Here is a 19557-nt window from a genome sequence, read left to right on the forward strand (position 1 = left end):
AGTCCAGGTACACTACATCCACTGGCTGTCCCTTGTCCATTTTCATAGTTACATCCTCAAAAAATTCCAGAAGATTAGTCAAGCACGATTTCCCTTTCGTAAATCCATGCTGACTCGGACCAATCCTGTTACTACTATCCAGATGTGTTGTAATTTCATCTTTTATAATTGACTCCAGCATCTTTCCCACCACCGACGTCAGGCTAACTGGTCTATAATTCCCTGTTTTCTCTCTTCCTCCCTTCTTGAATAGAGGGACAACGTTAGCCACCCTCCAATCCATAGGAACTGATCCTAAATCTATAGAACATTGGAAAATAGCTACCAATGTGTCCACGATTTCTAAAGCAACCTCCTTAAGTACCCTGGGATACAGACCGTCAGGTCCCGGGGACTAATCAGCCTTCAGACCCAACAGCCTATCCAACACCATTTCCTGCCTAATATAAATTTCCTTCTGTTCATCCATTACCCTAGGTCCTTTGGCCACTATTACATCTGGGAGATTGTTTGTGTCTTCCCTAGTGAAGACAGATCCAAAGTACCTGTTCAACTCGTCTGCCATTCCTTTGTTCCCCATAATAAATTCACCCGCTTCTGTCTTCAAGGGCCCAATTTTGGTTTTAACTATTTTTTTCCTTTTCACATACCTAAAGAAGCTTTTACTATCCTCCTTTATATTCTTGGCTAGTTTACCTTCGTACCTCATTTTTTCTCCGCGTATTGCCTTTTTAGTTACCTCTGTTGCTTTTTAAAAGTTTCCCAATCCTCCGGCTTCCCACTCGTCTTTGCTATGTTATACTTCTCTTTTATTTTTATACTGTCCATTACTTCCCTTGTCAGCCACGGCCACCCCTTACTCCCCTTAGGATCTTTCTTCCTCTTTGGAATGAACTTATCCTGCACCTTCTGCATTATTCCCAAAAACACTTGCCATTGCTGTTCCACTGTCATCCCTGCTAGGGTATTGTTCCATTGAACTTTGGCCAGCTCCTCCCTCATAGCACCATAGTTCCCTTTGTTCAACTGTAATACTGACACTTCCCAGTTTCCCCTCTCCCTCTCAAATTGTAGATTAAAACTTATCATATTATTGTCACTACCTCCCAATGGCTCCTTTACCTCGAGCAGGCTTTTTCAACTGAGATTGGGTGAGACTACAACTAGAAGTCATGGATTAAGAGTGAAAGGTGAAATGTTAAGGGGAACATGATGGGAAACTTCTTTCCTCGGAGGGTGTTAAGAGTGCAGAATGAGCTGCCAGTGCAAGTGGTGGATGTGATTTTTGATTTCAAAGTTTAGGAGAAATGTGGATGGGAGAGGTATAGAGGGCTTTGGTCCCAGTGCAGGTCGAAGGGACTGGCTAGTTAAAATAGTTTGGCGTGGACCAGGTGGCCAGAGGACCTGTTTCTCTGTTGTAGTTTTTTATGACCTTGTTGACTTTGTCCAGGGAATGATTATTGGTGCCGGATGGGGTAGCTTGAGTATCTCAGAATCTGCTGATGTCCTGGGATTTTCACACTGGAACTTACAGAGAATGCTACAAAAAAACATCCAGCGAGCAGCATTTCTGTGGGTGAAAATGCCGTGTTAATGAGCGAGGTCAGGTCAGAACGGTCAACTGGATAAAATAAAGCTGACAGGAAGGCAACAGTAGCTCAAGTAACCATGTATTACAACAGTGGTGTGCAAAAGAGCAACTGGGAATACACAATGTGTCAAACATTGGAAGTGGATGAGCTGCAGCAAACATACACCCAGTGGCCACTTTATTAAATACAGGAGGTACTGAGTAAAGTTGTCACTGAGTGTAGGTGTTATATAAAAATACAAGCAAGCATAAACTACAAGGAAGATAATTATTCTACAGCGTAACCCAACAGCCACCATGTCAGCGGAGACCTCGAGGGCGCGGCTCCTGATGCGTGAATGAGTATTTCTTTTTTAAAAAATGTAAATGAGTGACAAGCTCCAGCAGTGTGACACACCCAGTGAGTGATTCTTCCCCTCACTCGCCTCTCCTCCCCTGTGGTGCTAATTACCTCTCACGGCTCCAACAGGATTGAATGCAGATGTTTCCTTTGTACATCTCTGCTGCAGGCTTGAGCTGACAGTAATTAACACGTCTCCTGCTTCTGCGTCCTGCAGGGTGCTGAGAGGAGGGGTGGAGTTGGAGAGCCTGGCCAGGACATCCTGTTTCCTGAAATCAGAGTTCAAGTTCAAAGTAAATTTATTACCAAAGTTTGTACATGTCACCATATGCTACCCTGAGGTTCATTTTCTTGCAGGCATTCACAGTAGAACAAAGAAATACATCAGCATCAGTGGAAAAACTACACAAAGGCCAAACTGCAGAAGACAGACTGCAAATAAAATAGATAGATTAGATACACAAACTGAGAACATGTCTGTAGCTGTGGAATCAGTTCAAGAGTTGAGAAGAGTGAAGTTATCCACACTGGTTCAGGAGCCAGATGTCGAAATGTCATAACTGTGGGGAGGGCTTTGTCACATCTGTGGCAGATTTACCACCAGGATGAAACTCCAGGCCATTTCATGATGATTGTGTCGTTCATTGTGGGAGAACACTATGGTTGACAGTCTGAGTAAATGTTACTTAAGTGACCCAAGATGCTAGATGGAAATTAAGACTGAACAAAGCTACACAACTGGACCCAATGAATGGTGCCTGTTAGTTATTATACACTCCACATGAGGCTCCTGCATCCTTGGGTGCTGGCGTAGTAGTGTAGTGGTTAGTGCAGTGCCTTATGGCACCAGGAGTTTCGGTTTCCTCCCACATTCCAAAAAGGCACAAGTTGGGTTAGAAAGTTGAGACACACTGTTGGTGTCAGAACCATGGCGACACTTGCAGGCTGCCCCATGTTGGTTGTCGATGTAACCATGTGACAAATAAAGCAGATCTTTATCTTGAATAGATCAGTATAGCATTGTTGTGCTGATCCTCCATTTTTGTTTTATTTAGAGATACAACAGGCCCTTTCAGCCTGATGAGCCCACGCCACCCATGTGACCAATCAACTTACTAACCGCTAGTTCGTTGGATTGTGGCAGAAAATGGAAATCCACACAGTCACAGGGCAAACATACAAATTCCTTACAGACACCAGCGGAGTTGAACGCAGGTCGCTGGCTTTATAATCACAATGTATTAATCACTATGCTACTGTCCACTCCAAAAAACATTTTTTCCGCATCAGTGATCTAACAGTCTCTTAATTATCCGTATTGTATCATCCTGTACCACCAGGTGCATTCCAGGCACCCTCCGCTTCGCTGTGTAAAAAAACACTTGCCTCTGACATCCCTCTTTCCTTTCCTCCACTCACCTTAAACTTTGTCTCCTGTAATTAGTCATTTATTGCCGTCCTGGAAAAGGGTGCTGGCTGTCCATTCTATCTATCTCTTATCATCTTCTATAACTCTAATCAAATCATTTCTCATTCTCCTTCGCTCCAAAGATAAAAGCCCTGGCTTGCTCAACCTTACCGCATATAACATGTTCTCTAATTCAGGCAGCCTCCTGTTAAATCTCTGCACCCTCTCTAAGGTTTCCACATCCTTCCTGTAATGAGGCGACCAAAATTGAACACACTACTCCAAGTGTGGTCTAACTAGAGTTTTATAGAGTCTTATTCATCCCTTCCCATCAGTGATGTTTATGGCATGAAACTTAACTATTTTGGAGGTTGCAAGGAAGAACAAGGCGAATCTGTTTGGTCCCCTTTCTCACCCTTCTAAAGAGATCAGGTCTTCACTTCAAACACGTTTCTCCTGCCCTATCCCTGACCTTGCTAATATTCAGAAAATCTATCAATGAATGCAATTATGGATCGAGTCTCCAGAGTTCCAAAATTCAGCCTCCTTTTGAGTGAAGACACTTCTTCTCATTCCAGTTCTATATGACCGTAGTTCTTGGTTTCTGTGGCAGGAAGACGCCCTCCTTACAACTGCCCTGTTAAGCCCTCAAAAATTTGTGTACTTATCAGTGTGTTGCCTCTCTGGTTCCCATCCTAATTGTTCCCTCTGGTAAAAGCATATGCCTGTTCAGTCTCTCCTCTTTAGACAGACCTTGGGAAACAATCAAATGAAGCTATTTTTCACCCCTTTAATAGCAGGTATATCTTAAGACCTGAACTGTGTAAAGTACTCCTGGTGTGGCCTCTCCAAGCCTCTGTATAATTGCTGTAAGACAGTTTTATTTCTGCATGCAAATAAAATCTTCTCACTCTATTTTGTGAAATAATAATGAAATGTGAAATAATGGTAATGAAACAATTACTCAGACTTTAAGAAGAATTTGTCTTTCTAATAGCTTGTTCCATCTGTAGTGTTGTTGACTCGTGATCATCAGGGCTTCTCAACGTTTTACAATTTGTTTTAAACAAAGCAGTATTTCTGTTTTCTCCCCACTGATTTGGATAACCTTACATTTTTCTCATTGTATGCCATTCCTCCCAGTTGTCGTGCACTCATGAAGCTCGTCTATTGTTGGATTCTTATGTTTTTAATCCAAGGTTCTTTCAGAGGTCGAGAGGCAGTAAAAAGGATGTAGGCAAAAGGCAGGTAACTTTAGGCCAATTAGTTTAACATTTGTAGTTGGGAAAATGTTTGAAGCTGTCATTAAAGAAGAAATAGCAAGGCATCTGGAAAGAAATGGAACCATCAGGCAGATGCAACATGGATTCAGCAAAGACAGGTCCTGTTTGACAAACTTACTGGAGTTCCTTCAGTTACTCTTTCCTTCCTTATTCTTCCTTCAGTTAGTCCTGACGAAGGGTCTCGGCCTGAAACGTCGACTGCACCTCTTCCTACAGATGCTGCTTGGCCTGCTGCGTTCACCAGCAACTTTGATGTATGTTGCTTGAATTTCCAGCATCTGCAGAATTCCTGTTGTTTACTGGAGTTCTTTTTGAGGATATAATGAGTATAGTGGATAGAGGGGAACAGATGAATGTTATTTACTTGGATTTCCAGCAGATGTTCAATAAGGTACCACATAAAAGACTTATCCTTAAGATAAGGATGCATAGAATTGAGGGTGATGTAGTAGCATGAAAAGAGGATGGGTTAACTAATAGAAAGCAGAGAGTTGGGATACATGGGTATTACTCTGGTTGGCCATCAGTGGTGAGCGGTGTGCCACAGGGGTCTGTGCTGGGCCCACAACTGGTCACAATATACATTAACGATCTGGAAGAGGGGACCGAGTGTAGTGTATCTAAGTTTGCTGATGATACTAAATTGAGTGGAAAAGCAAATTCTGCAGAAGATACAGAGGGTCTGCAGAGAAATATAGATAGGTTAAGTGAGTGGGCAGGGGTCTGGCAGATGGAGTACAACATTGGTAAATGCAAGGTCATCCACTTTGGAAGGGAAAATGAAAGAGCAGATATTATTTAAATGGTAGAAAGTTGCAGCATATTGTGCAGAGGGACATGGGAGTGATTTGCATGGTGGTTTGTAGGTGCAGCAGGCTGTCAAGAAGGCAAATGGAATGATTGGCCTTCATTGCTAGAGAGATTGAATTTAAGAACATGGAGGTTATGCTGCAACTGTATAGGGTACTGGTGAGGCCACATCTGGAGTACTGCGTGCATTTCTGGTCTCCTTACTTGAGAAGGATATATTGGCTTTGGAGGCGGTGCAATGGAAGTTCACTAGGCTGATTTCAGAGATGACGGGGTTAGACTCTGAGGAGAGATTGAGTCACCTGGGACTGTACTTCCTGGAATTCAGAAGAATGAGAGGAGATCTTATAGAAACATATAGAATTATGAAAGGGATAGATAAGATGGAGGCAAGAACTTTGTTTTCACTGTAAGGTGAGATTAGAACTAGGGGACATAACCTCAAGATTCAGGGGAGTAGATTTAAATCTGTCCTCTCAGCTGAAACCTCTATCCTGTAGATATTGATCCCTTAGTCCTGGGGGAGACAGACTGTGTACATTCACCCTATCTATGCCCTTCGTGATTTTATAGACCTCCGTAAGATTGTCATCTGGCTGGTGTTGTAGTGGTATCCACACTGAACTTCGAGACAGATGGTTCTGAGTTCAAATCCGGCCGGGTCCCATCTTAGGCGCCAGCAGTACCTGCACAGGAGAAAGACCTGGCAAACCGTAAGGACAACTACAGTATTCACAAGGTCATCAGCGACTCGCCAGCACTCAACGACAGCAACATAAGATTGCCACTCGTTCTCCTATGCTCCAATGAGTAAAATTCTGTCCTCAACCTCTCTGTAACTTCTTTCTTCAGTCTCTGGTAACATCCTCTATATATATATATATATATATATATATATATATATATATAAAACCATATAACAACTACAGCACAGAAACAGGCCATCTCAGCCTTGCAAGTCTTTTCTGTATTCTTTAAAGTGGTTCAAAGAGAAGGTTCGTCACCACTACATTCTGAATTAGGAATGGAAATGATCGGGTTTGGATGGAACTTGAGCAAGCTATGGCTTTTCTGTTTGGGGCGAAGGAGGATGAGAGCTGACGATAGACGTATATAAGATGATAAGGGCATAGATCAAGTGGACAGCAAAAGCCCTTTTCCCAAAGCGGAAATGGCTAATACAAGAGTCATAATTTAAAGTAATTGGAGGAAAGTATAGGGGCATGTCAGAGTTCTTTTCTCAGAGAGTGGTGCATACATGGAGCACTGTGCCAGGGGTCGTGGTAAAGGCAGAAACATTTAAGAGACTCTTAAATAGTCATGTGGATGATGATAAAAACAGAGGGCGATGTGGAAGGGAAGGGTAGATTGAGCGTAGAGTAGGTTAAAATGATAGCACAAAACTGTGGGCTGAAGAGCTTGTACTATGCTGTAATATTCTATGTTCATTTCTAAATACTTAAAGTATTGGCAATAACTTCACACTGTAATTTTTTTACAGAGTGGTATGTAGATTGACAGCTTTCTATTCCCCCTCAAACTTCAAGACCTTTGATTTTAAAGGCTTGCAGGGTGCCAGGAAAGATGTCCAGCAACAACACAGCCAGTATATCTCAGGCCAGGAAAGCGGTGGAGCAGCTGAAAATGGAAGCTTGTATGGACAGAATGAAGGTGAGTGTCAATGACGCTTCTGAGCCGTTTCGTGGGAAAAAATGGGGCAAGTCCTTATTCTGTTGATTCATTTGGAATGGAGATAGGAGGCAGTAAACTCAAAACACCTCCTGTCCTCAAGCTTCCTGGTGGATATGTGATGGTGCTTCCCTGCGAGAATGCTGGAGCCAGGCTGGGATTTTGCAGATTTATTGCTGGGATTTCTGGTCATTGGTTTTGCCTTTCCCAGTGGTAGAGAGGCTGTGTGCAGTCGCTTGATGACAAATGTACAGAGCATGTTACATGCATCATCTGCACTTTACCTGCACGGTGTTCCTGAGTGTCAGTACGACCTTAGGACATAGGAGCAAAATTAGACCATTGGACCCACTCCACCATGGCTGATTTATTTTCTGTCTCAACCCCATTCTCCTCCCTTCTTCACGTAACCTTTGATCAAGAACCTGTCAACCTACGCTTTAAATATACTCAATGACTTGGCCTCCAGCACCATCTGTGGCAAAGAATTCTACAGATTCTGCACCCTTTGGCTGAGGAAATTCTTCCTCATCTCTGTTCTAAAGGGACGTCCTTCTATTCTGAGGCCATGTCCTTGGGTCCTGGACTCTCCCACTGTTGGAAACATCCTCTCCACATCCACATTCACTCTATCTTGGCCTTTCAATATTCAGTAGGTTTCAATGAGATCCCCTCTCATTCTTCTAAATTCCAGTGAGTGCAGCCCTGTGGTAGCAAACACTCCTCATATTTTCATTCCCAAAATCATTCTCATAAACCTCCTCTGGACCCTCAACATTGCCTTTCTTAGATATGGTTTCCAAACTGCTAATGATACCTCGATGTGGTCTGATAACACTCCAGACGTAAGCACACCCTATTCCTCCAGCTGATTTCCTACTCTAGCACATTCTTTGTCCACCTCTCTACCCATGTCACTACCACCCACTGAAACCTTCTCATCCCCTGTCTTGCAAAAACCTCAAAGGTTCTCCTCTTTGATCTGCATGGCCCATTCTACCTCCTCCCGTTCCCCACTGCCTGCTACCTACCCCACATTGCAGTAGTTTGGGTTTATAGAGAGATACAGCACAGAAACAGGTCCTTTGGACCAACCACCCATCTAAGCTGATTCCCATTTTATTATCCCCACAATCCTGAAAACTCCCCTCTCAGCAATATGCACAAAATGCTGGGGGAGCTCAGCATCTATGGAGAGTAACAAAAGTCATCCAGGACTGATGAAGAGTCTCAGCCTGAAAGGTCAACTATTTATTCCCCTCCATAGATGCTGCCTGACTTGCCTCCAGCATTTTCTGTGTGCTGTTCAAGATTTCCAGCATCTGCAGAATCTCTTGTGTTTGGATCCTAGGTTCTACCACTCACTTTACGAAGGTCAGGTAACCTACTGACCCACAAGTCTTTGGGATGTGGGAAGAAATCCCCACTGGAAGAACTTGCAAAGTCAGACAGCACTGAAACTCAGGGTTGAACCTGGGCCTCTGGCACTGAGCTGCCTTTGCTGTTAGCTGCTGGACGACTGGGCTCAGCAAAAACATCGGTACCGGTGGGTCAGCAAATTGCAAGAGATTCTGCAGATGCTGGAAGTCCAGAGTGCCACACGCAAAATGCTGCAGGAACTCAGTAGAGCAGACAGCATCCACAGGGCAAAAGAAAGAGAAGAGTCATGGCTTGGGCTGAGACCTGACACCGTGCTGAGTTCCTCCGGCATTTTGTGTGTGGTACAAAGACCATAAGACATAGAATTTAATTGAATTACATCCTTCACACACATGAGTAAAAATCTTTACGTCTCTGTCTAAATGTGCAATTTATGGTAATTTGTGCAATATATTATAAATAGTATGTACAACAGAACAGTCAATATAGCATAGAAATACAGTTGTATCAGCATGAATTCATCAGTCTGATGGCCTGGTGGAAGAAGCTGTCCCAGAGCCTGCTGGTCCTGGCTTTTATGCTGTGGTACCGTTTCCCGGATGGTAGCAGCTGGAACAGTTTGTGGTTGGGGTGACTCAGGTCCCCAGTGATCCTTCGGGCCCTTTTTATGTACCTGCCTCTGTAGATGTCCTGACTAGTGGGAAGTGGAGTTGGGCCATTTGACCCATTGAGTCTTCTCCACAGCCTCGTGGGTGTTGGACACATTCTATCTCTGGCTACAAAAAATGCCACCCAGTAAAAAGCAAAATGCTCCTCTTCCCCCTTTTCTAGTAGTTTTATGATTGGGAAGCAAAATGTTGGAAGAAAACGGAGGAGAACATGTTTTTTATTATAACTATGATTTTGTTCCTGGTTTTCACCCTAAGCAGTATCTGGGAGATTCATCTTTGACTTCAGGACATTGCAAGACAATCCTGAGGGATTGTCAAGCCGATATGAAAAGTAAATCTGACAGCCATGTAGGGCGGAAAGAACAGGAGCACCAATGAATCACAGGGTTCTTTCCGTCTTGCTTGGATGGTAACGACACAGCATTTAATGATACATTATTCATTATTCTCCATTCTACATCAGACTGTAGCTCCATGCAGACATCTTAATATAATGGTACACCCACAAGGCAATTGAGCATGGTGCGAAAATAATCTCAGCCAAGTTTCAGAACTCTTCATTAACTGCCTGGCTATTTAAAAAAGCCTTTAACAGAGACAAGAGCAGCTAAATAACAAGATTTTACAGGTGGCTTCCTGGCTTTGAGATGTTGAAATTCTCCTTAAAAGGCAGCACACAAATTAATTAGATCCTTTCACACCGCAAGAAATTGTCAGTGCTTGCAATGGTCTTTTTAGTCAGATTGTGTGACACCCCCAGGGTGATCTGCTCCCATTATGAGCTGACACATTGTTATTATCATTTGACAGTGGTACCGGGAACAGGATGGTTGAAAAAATAGGAGCTTCAAACATGCAGCATGGAGAGCTGCAGCCACTCGGGAAAACAAGTGATCAGGATGGCTTCAGTGAGGGTTTTCTGCTTCCAGAAAATGATAATGATACAGCACTCCTGGGGATTCACACGGGCTTTGTATCTGTAGTCCTGTTGTTCTTCCTGATTAGAGAGTCACTGGCCCAGCGTCAGGAAATGGCACTTGTTATGCTGTACATTTTGTTTGAAATCCTTGTTTTCTTGAGGCATGACTAATGTGAATGGACTGCCCATCCACCATTTCATAGGTCGCTTGAAGAATTAACCTTATCCCCCTTAGACTGCAGGACATTACACTGTATGTGTTCAGGACAAAAGCAGGCAGGAAAAATCACTCCAGACGTTACCCACCCTGCAAACTGCCTTGTCCAAAGCCCCCTTCTGGAAAGCGGAAGAGGGCTATTAAAACAAAAACTTCACGCCATCTTAGAAGTTTCTTTCCTCAGGCTGTTAATCTGATCAACCATTCTATTAGCCCCTGACTCCCCTCTATTACCTCAGTCCTTGCACTGCACTCTAAACACTTTATACCGTTTTTATTATGCTGCTTATATTGTAAATACATGTATTTATGCTCATTTTATTCCATATCTGTCCTTTAATCTCTAACTTTGTTTTTTATATAGTCCTTTATTGTGTATAATTGCTGAATGTTCTTGATTTTTTGTTGTTGCATGTTGTGCCCTGACCAACACACCACAATAAATTTCTAATACACGTAAATGTATATGGGTCAAAACATTTGATTCTTTCTCCTTGATTACACTGAGAGTTAGTGCAATGATTTACCCAGCGGCATTACTTCTAAACTTCGCAAATTTTCTGTCCTCAATGTAACTCTATATTTCTATGAAATTCTCTCTCCCTGTAATGTCTTGCACCCCTGCCTCCCTCTATAAACCCTACAGCTCAATAACACCAATCCCAGTTCTCTCCAAGATCTGTTTTTCTCCAGTCCTAGCCTTGCACACAGACCCAGCTTCCTTTGCTCCACCCTTGGTAGCCGTGCTGTGAGTTGCCAAGACCATAAGCTTTGTAATTTCCTGCTTTTCTTTCTTCCTTCAGTGTGTTATAACCTCCTTGATAAAGGTATTAGCTCACTACGTCCAATATCTCCTTGTGAGCTCCAACATCAATTAGTTCCCAGTTTAGCAGTGGATAAAATACATAGATCCTTACATGACCTCGCCTGTTATAGAAGGATCATCAAGTTGCACTATAATGCAATTACAGTGGGGTCAGTTTCCCACCGGTGTTTATAAGGAACTTGTCTGTTCTCCCGTTCACCACGTGGTTTTCTTCCGGATGTTCCAGATTCCTCGCAAAGACTAGTGGGTTAACTGGTTAACCAAGATTAGTAGGTTCCGGTAAGATGGTGGCATGCTCAATCACAGCAGCTTTTACGGGGCCAACCGAGGGTGCTAATTGTCAGTTTTAAATGTATTTTTTACGATCGCAAGACCCTGCTGGACATTAAGGATTGCACGTCTCCCCCATCTGTGGGTTGTTTGCCAGTGGAGAGCTGGCTTGGTGTGGATCATGCTGCTGCCTGCATCTGAGGGGCTTCCCAGGAGTCGTGCACGAAGGTGGTGTGCAGTCCAACAGTGAATGATTGTCTTAGTTGTTTTTCTTGTGATCGCCAGACCCTGTTGATTTCGAGTGCTATTCAGGAGTTTGCTGGCAGATGGCAGGGGAGCTGCGTGGCCTCGTTCATAGCGTGGACAAGGCCTCAAGCCACGGTGTCGCCTGTTTACGACTGTCCAGGGGTGAGGCACTGGAGTCGGTGTGCTCCACTGGAGTGCCGGGGCAGTGTGGGTCAGTGTCCCAACTGGAGTCTGTAGAGTGCACTGGAGTGCCAGGGGCAGTGTGGGTCAGCGTCACAGCTGGAGTCTGTGTGCTCCACTGGAGTGCCAGGGGCAGTGTGGGTCAGCGTCACAGCTGGAGTGCCGGGGCAGTGTGGGTTAGTGTCCCAACTGGAGTCTGTGCACTGCACTGGAGTGCCAGGGGCAGTGTGGGTCAGCGTCCCAGCTGGAGTCTCTGTGCTCCACTGGAGTGCCAGGGGCAGTGTGAGTCAGTGTCCCAGCTGGAGTCTGTGTGCTCCACTGGAGTGCCGGGGCAGTGTGGGTCAGCGTCCCAGCTGGAGTGCCGGGGCAGTGTGGGTCAGCGTCCCAGCTGGAGTGCCGGGGCAGTGTGGGTCAGCGTCCCAGCTGGAGTGCCAGGGGCAGTGTGGGTCAGCGTCCCAGCTGGAGTCTCTGTGCTCCACTGGAGTGCCAGGGGCAGTGTGAGTCAGTGTCCCAGCTGGAGTCTGTGTGCTCCACTGGAGTGCCAGGGGCAGTGTGGGTCAGCGTCCCAGCTGGAGTGCCGGGGCAGTGTGGGTCAGTGTCCCAACTGGAGTCTGTGCACTGCACTGGAGTGCCAGGGGCAGTGTGGGTCAGCGTCCCAGCTGGAGTCTCTGTGCTCCACTGGAGTGCCAGGGGCAGTGTGAGTCAGTGTCCCAGCTGGAGTCTGTGTGCTCCACTGGAGTGCCGGGGCAGTGTGGGTCAGCGTCCCAGCTGGAGTGCCAGGGGCAGTGTGGATCAGCGTCCCAGCTGGAGTGCCAGGGGCAGTGTGGGTCAGCGTCCCAGCTGGAGTCTCTGTGCTCCACTGGAGTGCCAGGGGCAGTGTGAGTCAGTGTCCCAGCTGGAGTCTGTGTGCTCCACTGGAGTGCCAGGGGCAGTGTGGGTCAGCGTCCCAGCTGGAGTGCCGGGGCAGTGTGGGTCAGTGTCCCAACTGGAGTCTGTGCACTGCACTGGAGTGCCAGGGGCAGTGTGGGTCAGCGTCCCAGCTGGAGTCTCTGTGCTCCACTGGAGTGCCAGGGGCAGTGTGAGTCAGTGTCCCAGCTGGAGTCTGTGTGCTCCACTGGAGTGCCGGGGCAGTGTGGGTCAGCGTCCCAGCTGGAGTGCCAGGGGCAGTGTGGATCAGCGTCCCAGCTGGAGTGCCAGGGGCAGTGTGGGTCAGCGTCCCAGCTGGAGTCTCTGTGCTCCACTGGAGTGCCAGGGGCAGTGTGAGTCAGTGTCCCAGCTGGAGTCTGTGTACTCCACTGGAGTGCCGGGGCAGTGTGGGTCAGCGTCCCAGCTGGAGTGCCAGGGGCAGTGTGAGTCAGTGTCCCAGCTGGAGTCTGTGTGCTCCACTGGAGTGCCGGGGCAGTGTGGGTCAGCGTCCCAGCTGGAGTGCCAGGGGCAGTGTGAGTCAGCGTCCCAGCTGGAGTGCCGGGGCAGTGTGGGTCAGCGTCCCAGCTGGAGTGCCAGGGGCAGTGTGGGTCAGCGTCCCAGCTGGAGTGCCAGGGGCAGTGTGGGTCAGCGTCCCAGCTGGAGTGCCAGGGGCAGTGTGGATCAGCGTCCCAGCTGGAGTGCCAGGGGCAGTGTGGATCAGCGTCCGAGTCTGTGCTGCCTCCCAGTGTTCGCTCAGCAGAATTCAAGCTATCTTGTATGTGTTATATGTGCCTTGTCCTGTGTATGACTCTTGGTACTGTGTTTTGCACCTTGGCCCCAGAGTATCGTTGTGTCATTTGGCTGGATTCATGGGTATTCGTGTATGGTTGAATGACAATTAAACTTGAACTTCACTGGTCAATAGGTGTAATTGGTTGGAGAGGGCTCGTTGGGCCATAAGAGCCTGCTACCCTGCTAAGTAAGTAAATAAAATAAGAAGTGAGCAGTCACACTGCTGGGTGTGCACTATGGACCCGAAAGGCCAGGTAAATACAGATAAACGGATGAAAAGATGCGGATATGAAGGACTTAACCCTGTTAGCAAAGAGTTTAATAACCAGAGGTCAGTAGTTGCAGGACCAGATCTCAATACCTGAAATACAGAAATCATTGATGTTTAAAGCTAAAGCATTTGAGAGTGCCATAATCTGCAAGGTTGTGGAGCAACAGCCATAAAGTGAAATTAAGCTGGATTCGTCTTTTATAGTTGTTTGGTCTCCATTGTAACACAGAATCATAAAAAATAGCTGCAGGAGTAGGCCATTTGGCCCTTCGAGCCTGCACCGCCATTCAGTATGATCATCCAACTCAGAACCCTGTACCTGCCTTCTCTCCATACCACCTGATCCCTTTAGCCACAAGGGCCATATCTAACTCCCTCTTAAATATAGCCAATGAACTGGCCTCAACTGTTCCCTGTGGCAGAAAATTCCACAGATTCACCACTCTCTGTGTGAAGAAGATTTTCCTCATCTCGGTCCTAAAAGGCTTCCCCTTTACCCTTAAACTGTGACCCCTCGTTCTGGACTTCCCCAACATCGGGAACAATCTTCCTGCATCTAGCCTGTCCAATCCCTTTAGAATTTTATACGTTTCAATAAGATCCCCCCTCAATCTTCTAAATTCCAGTGAGTATAAGCCTAGTCGATCCAGTCTTTCATCATATGAAAGTCCTGCCATCCCAGGAATCAATCTGGTGAACCTTCTTTGTACTCCCTCTATGGCAAGAATGTCTTTCATCAGATTAGGGGACCAAAACTGCACACAATACTCCAGGTCTTCTGTGATATAAATTTATATGATTTTGTCATATTCTGTTCATGATAAAGCTCCCAAGGGCGTTTTTACTGGGTTAAAGGCACTCTAGAAGTGCAAGTTGTTTATTCAGCACAATGATTTTGAATTTGGAAAAAGGGAAATAAAATCAATGGAATGTGTTAACTGCTAAAATAGCTGGTCTTTGTGCTTGAATCAGTTTCCTAAATTTGAATTTAAAAGCAAAAATGAAACTGTGGGTTGATGGAATCTGAAAGAACAAAAGTATCCATTATGCCTACCCTGACTGTCATGTTTGGCAATTTTTCTAAGTGACCCTTTTGGTTTTTATAGTTGTACACAAACCTCTGTTAAATCACGAGATGCGAAGTTATCTGCAATAGTGAGGGAAAGAATCATACATGAGAGGATTATACACTGAGAAGTGACCTGATAGAGGTGTACAAGATGATGAGAGACATTGATCGTGTGGATAGTTAGAGGCTTTTTCCCAGGGCTGGAATGGCTAGCACGAGAGGGCACAGTTTTAAGGTGCTTGGAAGTAGGTACAGAGGAGATGTTGGGTAAGTTTTTTATGCAGAGAGTGGTGAGTGCGTGGAATGGGCTGCCGGCGACGGTGGTGGAGGCAGATACGATAGGGTCTTTTAAGAGACTCCTGGATGGGTACATGAAGTTTAGAAAAATGGAGGGCTATGGATAACCCTAGGTAAATTCTAAGGTAAGGACATACTCAGCACAGCTTTGTGGGCTGAAGGGCCTGTATTGTGCTGTAAGTTTTCTATGTTTCTATGTTCTATAATTCTTCAAAAGAGCTATCTGATTGAATTCCCCCTTCCCTGCTTGTTTTGTCACACTGTGCAAATTCCTTCCTGTAAATATTTATTTCCTTTTGAGTTTATTGTCATATGCACAAATGCACAACTGAGGAGTAATAAATTTACATTTTTACATTACAGGCACATAGCATCAGAAAAGCAACATTTGCAAGACAAATGTAAATTATACTTTTTACCGGAAAACACAACTAGAACAAAATAAAAGTCCATTTTAGAACATCGAAAATTTCAGCACAGGAATAGGCTTTTCCACCCACAATGTGGTGCCAAACTAATTAAATGCCCAACTAAACCAATCTCTTCTGCCTACACAATTCTTCAGTTTCCTGCACTTCCATGTGCCTTTCTAAGAGCCTCTTACACACCTCTATCATATTTGCCTCTCCCACCATCTCTGGCACCCACCACTGTCTATATCTAAAACAAATCTTGGCTGCACATTTCCTTTGAACTTACCCTCTCTCATCTTAAATGTGTGCCCTATAGTTTTAGACATCTCGACCCTGGGGAGAAAGCTACCAGCTGTCTACTCTGTCTATACCCTTTATAATAATATTTCCCTCTGCTGCTCCGGAGAAAACAACCTCAGTTTGTTCAACCTCTCCTGATAGCATGTGCTCTCCCATCCAGACAGCATCCTGGTGAACCTGCTCCAAAGCCTCCACATCCTTCCTATAGTGGAATGACTGGAATTGAATGCAATACTCCAGATGTGGCCTAGCCAGAGTTTTATAAATCTGCAACGTGACCTCATAACCTTTGAACTTAATGCCTCAACTAATAAGGGCAAGCCTCCTGTCAAACTGTGTAGCAATGTTTGGACCCTGAGATTCCTCTGAACATCCACACAGTCAAGGATCTTGCCATTAACAGTGTACTGTCTCTTTACATTTGAACACCTGATATTTGGCCGGATTAAGTTCCATCTACTATTTCGCCACCCACCCAAATCTGTAATTGATTTATATCTACTGTTTCCTTTGGCAATCTTCTATACAATCCACAATACCACCTATATTTGTATCATCTGTGAACTTACTAACTCGCCCATCCACATTTTCATAGAACATAGAAAACCTACAGCACAATACAGGCCCTTTGACCCACAAAGCTGTGCTGAACATGTCCCTACCTTAGAAATTACCTAGGGTTACCCATAGCCCTCTATTTTTCTAAGCTTTATGTACCTATCCAGGAGTCTCTTAAAAGACCCTATCGTATCTGCCTCCACCACTTTCACTGGCAGCCCATTCCACACACTCACCACCCTCTGCGTAAAAAAAAAACTTACCCCTGACGTCTCCTCTGTACCTACTTCCAAGCACCTTAAAACTGTGCCCTCTTGTGCTAGCCATTTCAGCCCTGGGAAAAAGCCTCTGACTATCCACACAATCAATGCCTCTCAACATCTTATACACCTCTATCAGGTCACTTCTCATCCTTCGTTGCTCCAAGGAGATAAGGCTGAGTTCACTCAACCTATCTTCATAAAGCATGATCCCCAATCCAGGCAGCATCCTTGTGGATGTCCTCTGCACCCTTTCTATGGTTTCCGCATCCTTCCTGTAGTGAGGCGACCAGAACTGAGCACAGTACTCCCAAGTGGGGTCTGACCAGAGTCCTATATAGCTGCAACATTATCTTCTGGCTCCTAAACTCAATCCCACGGTTGATGAAGGCCAATGCACTGTATGCCTTCTTAAGCACAGAGTCAACCTGCACAGCAGCTTTGAGTGTCCTATGGACTTGGACCCCAAGATCCCTCTGATCCTCCACACTGCCAAGAGTCTTACCATTAATGCTATATTCTGCTATCATATTTGACCTACCAAAATGAACCACCTCGCACTTATCTCTGTTGAACTCCATCAGCCCAGTTTTGCTTCCTATCAATGTCCCGCTGTAACCTCTGACAGCCCTCCACACTATCCACAACACCCCCAACCTTTGTGTCATCAACAAATTTACTAACCCATCCCTCCACTTCCTCATCCAGGTCATTTATAAAAATTACAAAGAGTAGGGTCCCAGAACAGATCCCTGAGGCACACCACGGGTCACTAACCTCCATGCAGAATATGACCTGTCAACAACCACTCTTTGCCTTCTGTGGGCAAGCCAGTTCTGGATCCACAAAGCAAGGTCCCCTTGGATCCCATGCCTCCTTACTTTCTCAATAAGCCTTGCATGGGGTACCTTATCAAATATTTTGCTGAAATCCATATACGCTACATCTACTGCTCTACCTTCATCAACGTGTTTAGTCACATCCTCAACAAATTCAATCAGGCTCCTAAAGCACAACCTGCCTTTGACAAAGCCATGCTGACTATTCCTAATCATGTTATGCCTCTCCAAATGTTCATAAATCCTGCCTCTCAGGATCTTCTCCATCAACTTACCAACCACTGAGGTAAGACTCACTGGTCTATAATTTCCTGGGCTATCCCTACTCCCTTTCTTGAATAAGGAAACAACATCTGCAACCCTCCAATCCTCTGGAACCTCTCCCATCTCCATTGATGATGCAAAGATCATCGCCAGAGGCTCAGCAATCTCCTCCCTCACTTCCCACAGTAGCCTGGGGTACATCCCGTCCAGTCCTGGTGATTTATCCAACTTGATGCTTTCCAAAAGCTCCAGCACATCCTCTTCCTTAATATCTACATGTTCAAGCCCCTAATTTCGAGATCAAATGGCAAATCACCATGGATCCCATTTGTCGTAAGTTACCATGAGAAATCTTGTCAGACACCTTACTAAAATCCATGTAGATAATGTCCATAGCTCTACCTTTATCTCCTATTCAGTCAAGTTAGTAATACACAACTTGCCCCACCCAGTCACACTGATTGTTCCTAATTAGGCCTTGCTTCTCCAAGGACTTGTAAATCTTATCTCTAAGGATCCTCTCCAGAAGCTTTCTTACCACTGCTATGAAACTCAGCAATCAATAGTTTCCAGGGTTATATGGTTTCCCTTCTTGAATAACAAAACAACTTAACCACTTGTCAGTCCTCTGGGAACTCACCTGTAGTTAGAGATTTTGGTCAAGGCCTCAGCAATCGCATCTCTCATCTCTCTCATGTGATATAAACCTGGGATATATTCCATCAGGTCCTGAGGACTTAACCAGCTTTAAGTTCTTTAACCCAATACCATTACTTTCTTTATCTTAAAATGTCCTGGCATATTAGCACACCCCACACTGATCTCACTTTCCTTCACTTCTTTCCTTGGTAAATACCAATGCAAAAGTACTCATTTAGGACTTGGCTCACATCCTCTGCTTCCAAGCACACATTCCCTCCTTTATCCTAGAACAGTCCTACTCTCTCCCAGGTTATCCTCTCTCTCTTAGTGTTTACATAGCTTGCCAGGACCTTAAGGACCTTGCTTTATTTTAGCTTCCTAAGCCTTATATACAGTATGTTTTCCTTTCCTTCATGATCAAATTCACCACCCCTCTCAGTATCCAAGGCCCTCTTACCTTGCCACCCTTGTCCTTGCTTCTGACTGGAACATACCTGTCCTTTACCCTGTGCAGTTGGTCTTTAAACACCCTCCACATGTGGAGAAGATACAGGAGCCGAGTTAGGCCATTCGCCTCATTGGGCCTGCTCCGCATGTCAGAGTGGACTTGCCCAAAATAGGCTGTTCCCAATTACTTGTCCCTAGTTCCTGCCTAATACTCTTGTAATTTGCTCTGCTCCAGTTTAGTACTCTTCCACAAAGTCCATACTTATTGCTACCTGGTTGGCAAAGTAATAGGTGTCTTGTAATGTTGGGTTTCTTGCAAATCACATTAACATTTTGAAAACCTCAGTATTTAATCTCTAATCTTTTCCCACCAAAGTTGCAAGGGGCCATGTTTGTGGATATGATCATCTTAATTTAATTTTACCTTTATTTAATTATTCATTTGTAGTGATACTGCAGAGTAACCAGCCCCTCCAGCCCAACGAGCTCACAACACCCAATTACACTCATGTGATTAATTAACCTACTAACCCGCATGTCTTTGGATTTGGAAGGAAACTGAAGCACCCAGAGGAAACCCACGCAGTCACAGGAAAACAAATAAACCCCTTACAGATGGCCACAGACTTGAACCCATGTTGCTGGTGCTGTGATAGCATTACTCTAACT

At 45.1% G+C, this 19557-nt stretch overlaps 1 protein-coding gene across 3 annotated transcripts in view; it reads left to right on the forward strand.

Moving 5' to 3' along the window:
- LOC134341649 (guanine nucleotide-binding protein G(I)/G(S)/G(O) subunit gamma-4) overlaps window positions 1-19557 on the forward strand; it is a 28909-nt gene that overhangs the window by 6053 nt on the left and 3299 nt on the right. The window contains exons 2-3 of one of the 3 annotated variants that reach the window (XM_063039565.1): window positions 2987-3146; window positions 6934-7103. In XM_063039565.1, coding sequence (XP_062895635.1) covers window positions 7017-7103 — 87 coding nt within the window. In that variant the 5' untranslated portion in view covers window positions 2987-3146; window positions 6934-7016. The remainder of the gene's footprint in view (window positions 1-2986; window positions 3147-6933; window positions 7104-19557) is intronic. The other 2 variants (XM_063039549.1, XM_063039556.1) reach the window with 2 other exon arrangements.

The sequence above is a fragment of the Mobula hypostoma genome, chromosome 2 (genome assembly GCF_963921235.1).
Source record: "Mobula hypostoma chromosome 2, sMobHyp1.1, whole genome shotgun sequence".
NCBI classification, from domain to species: Eukaryota; Metazoa; Chordata; class Chondrichthyes; order Myliobatiformes; family Myliobatidae; genus Mobula; species Mobula hypostoma.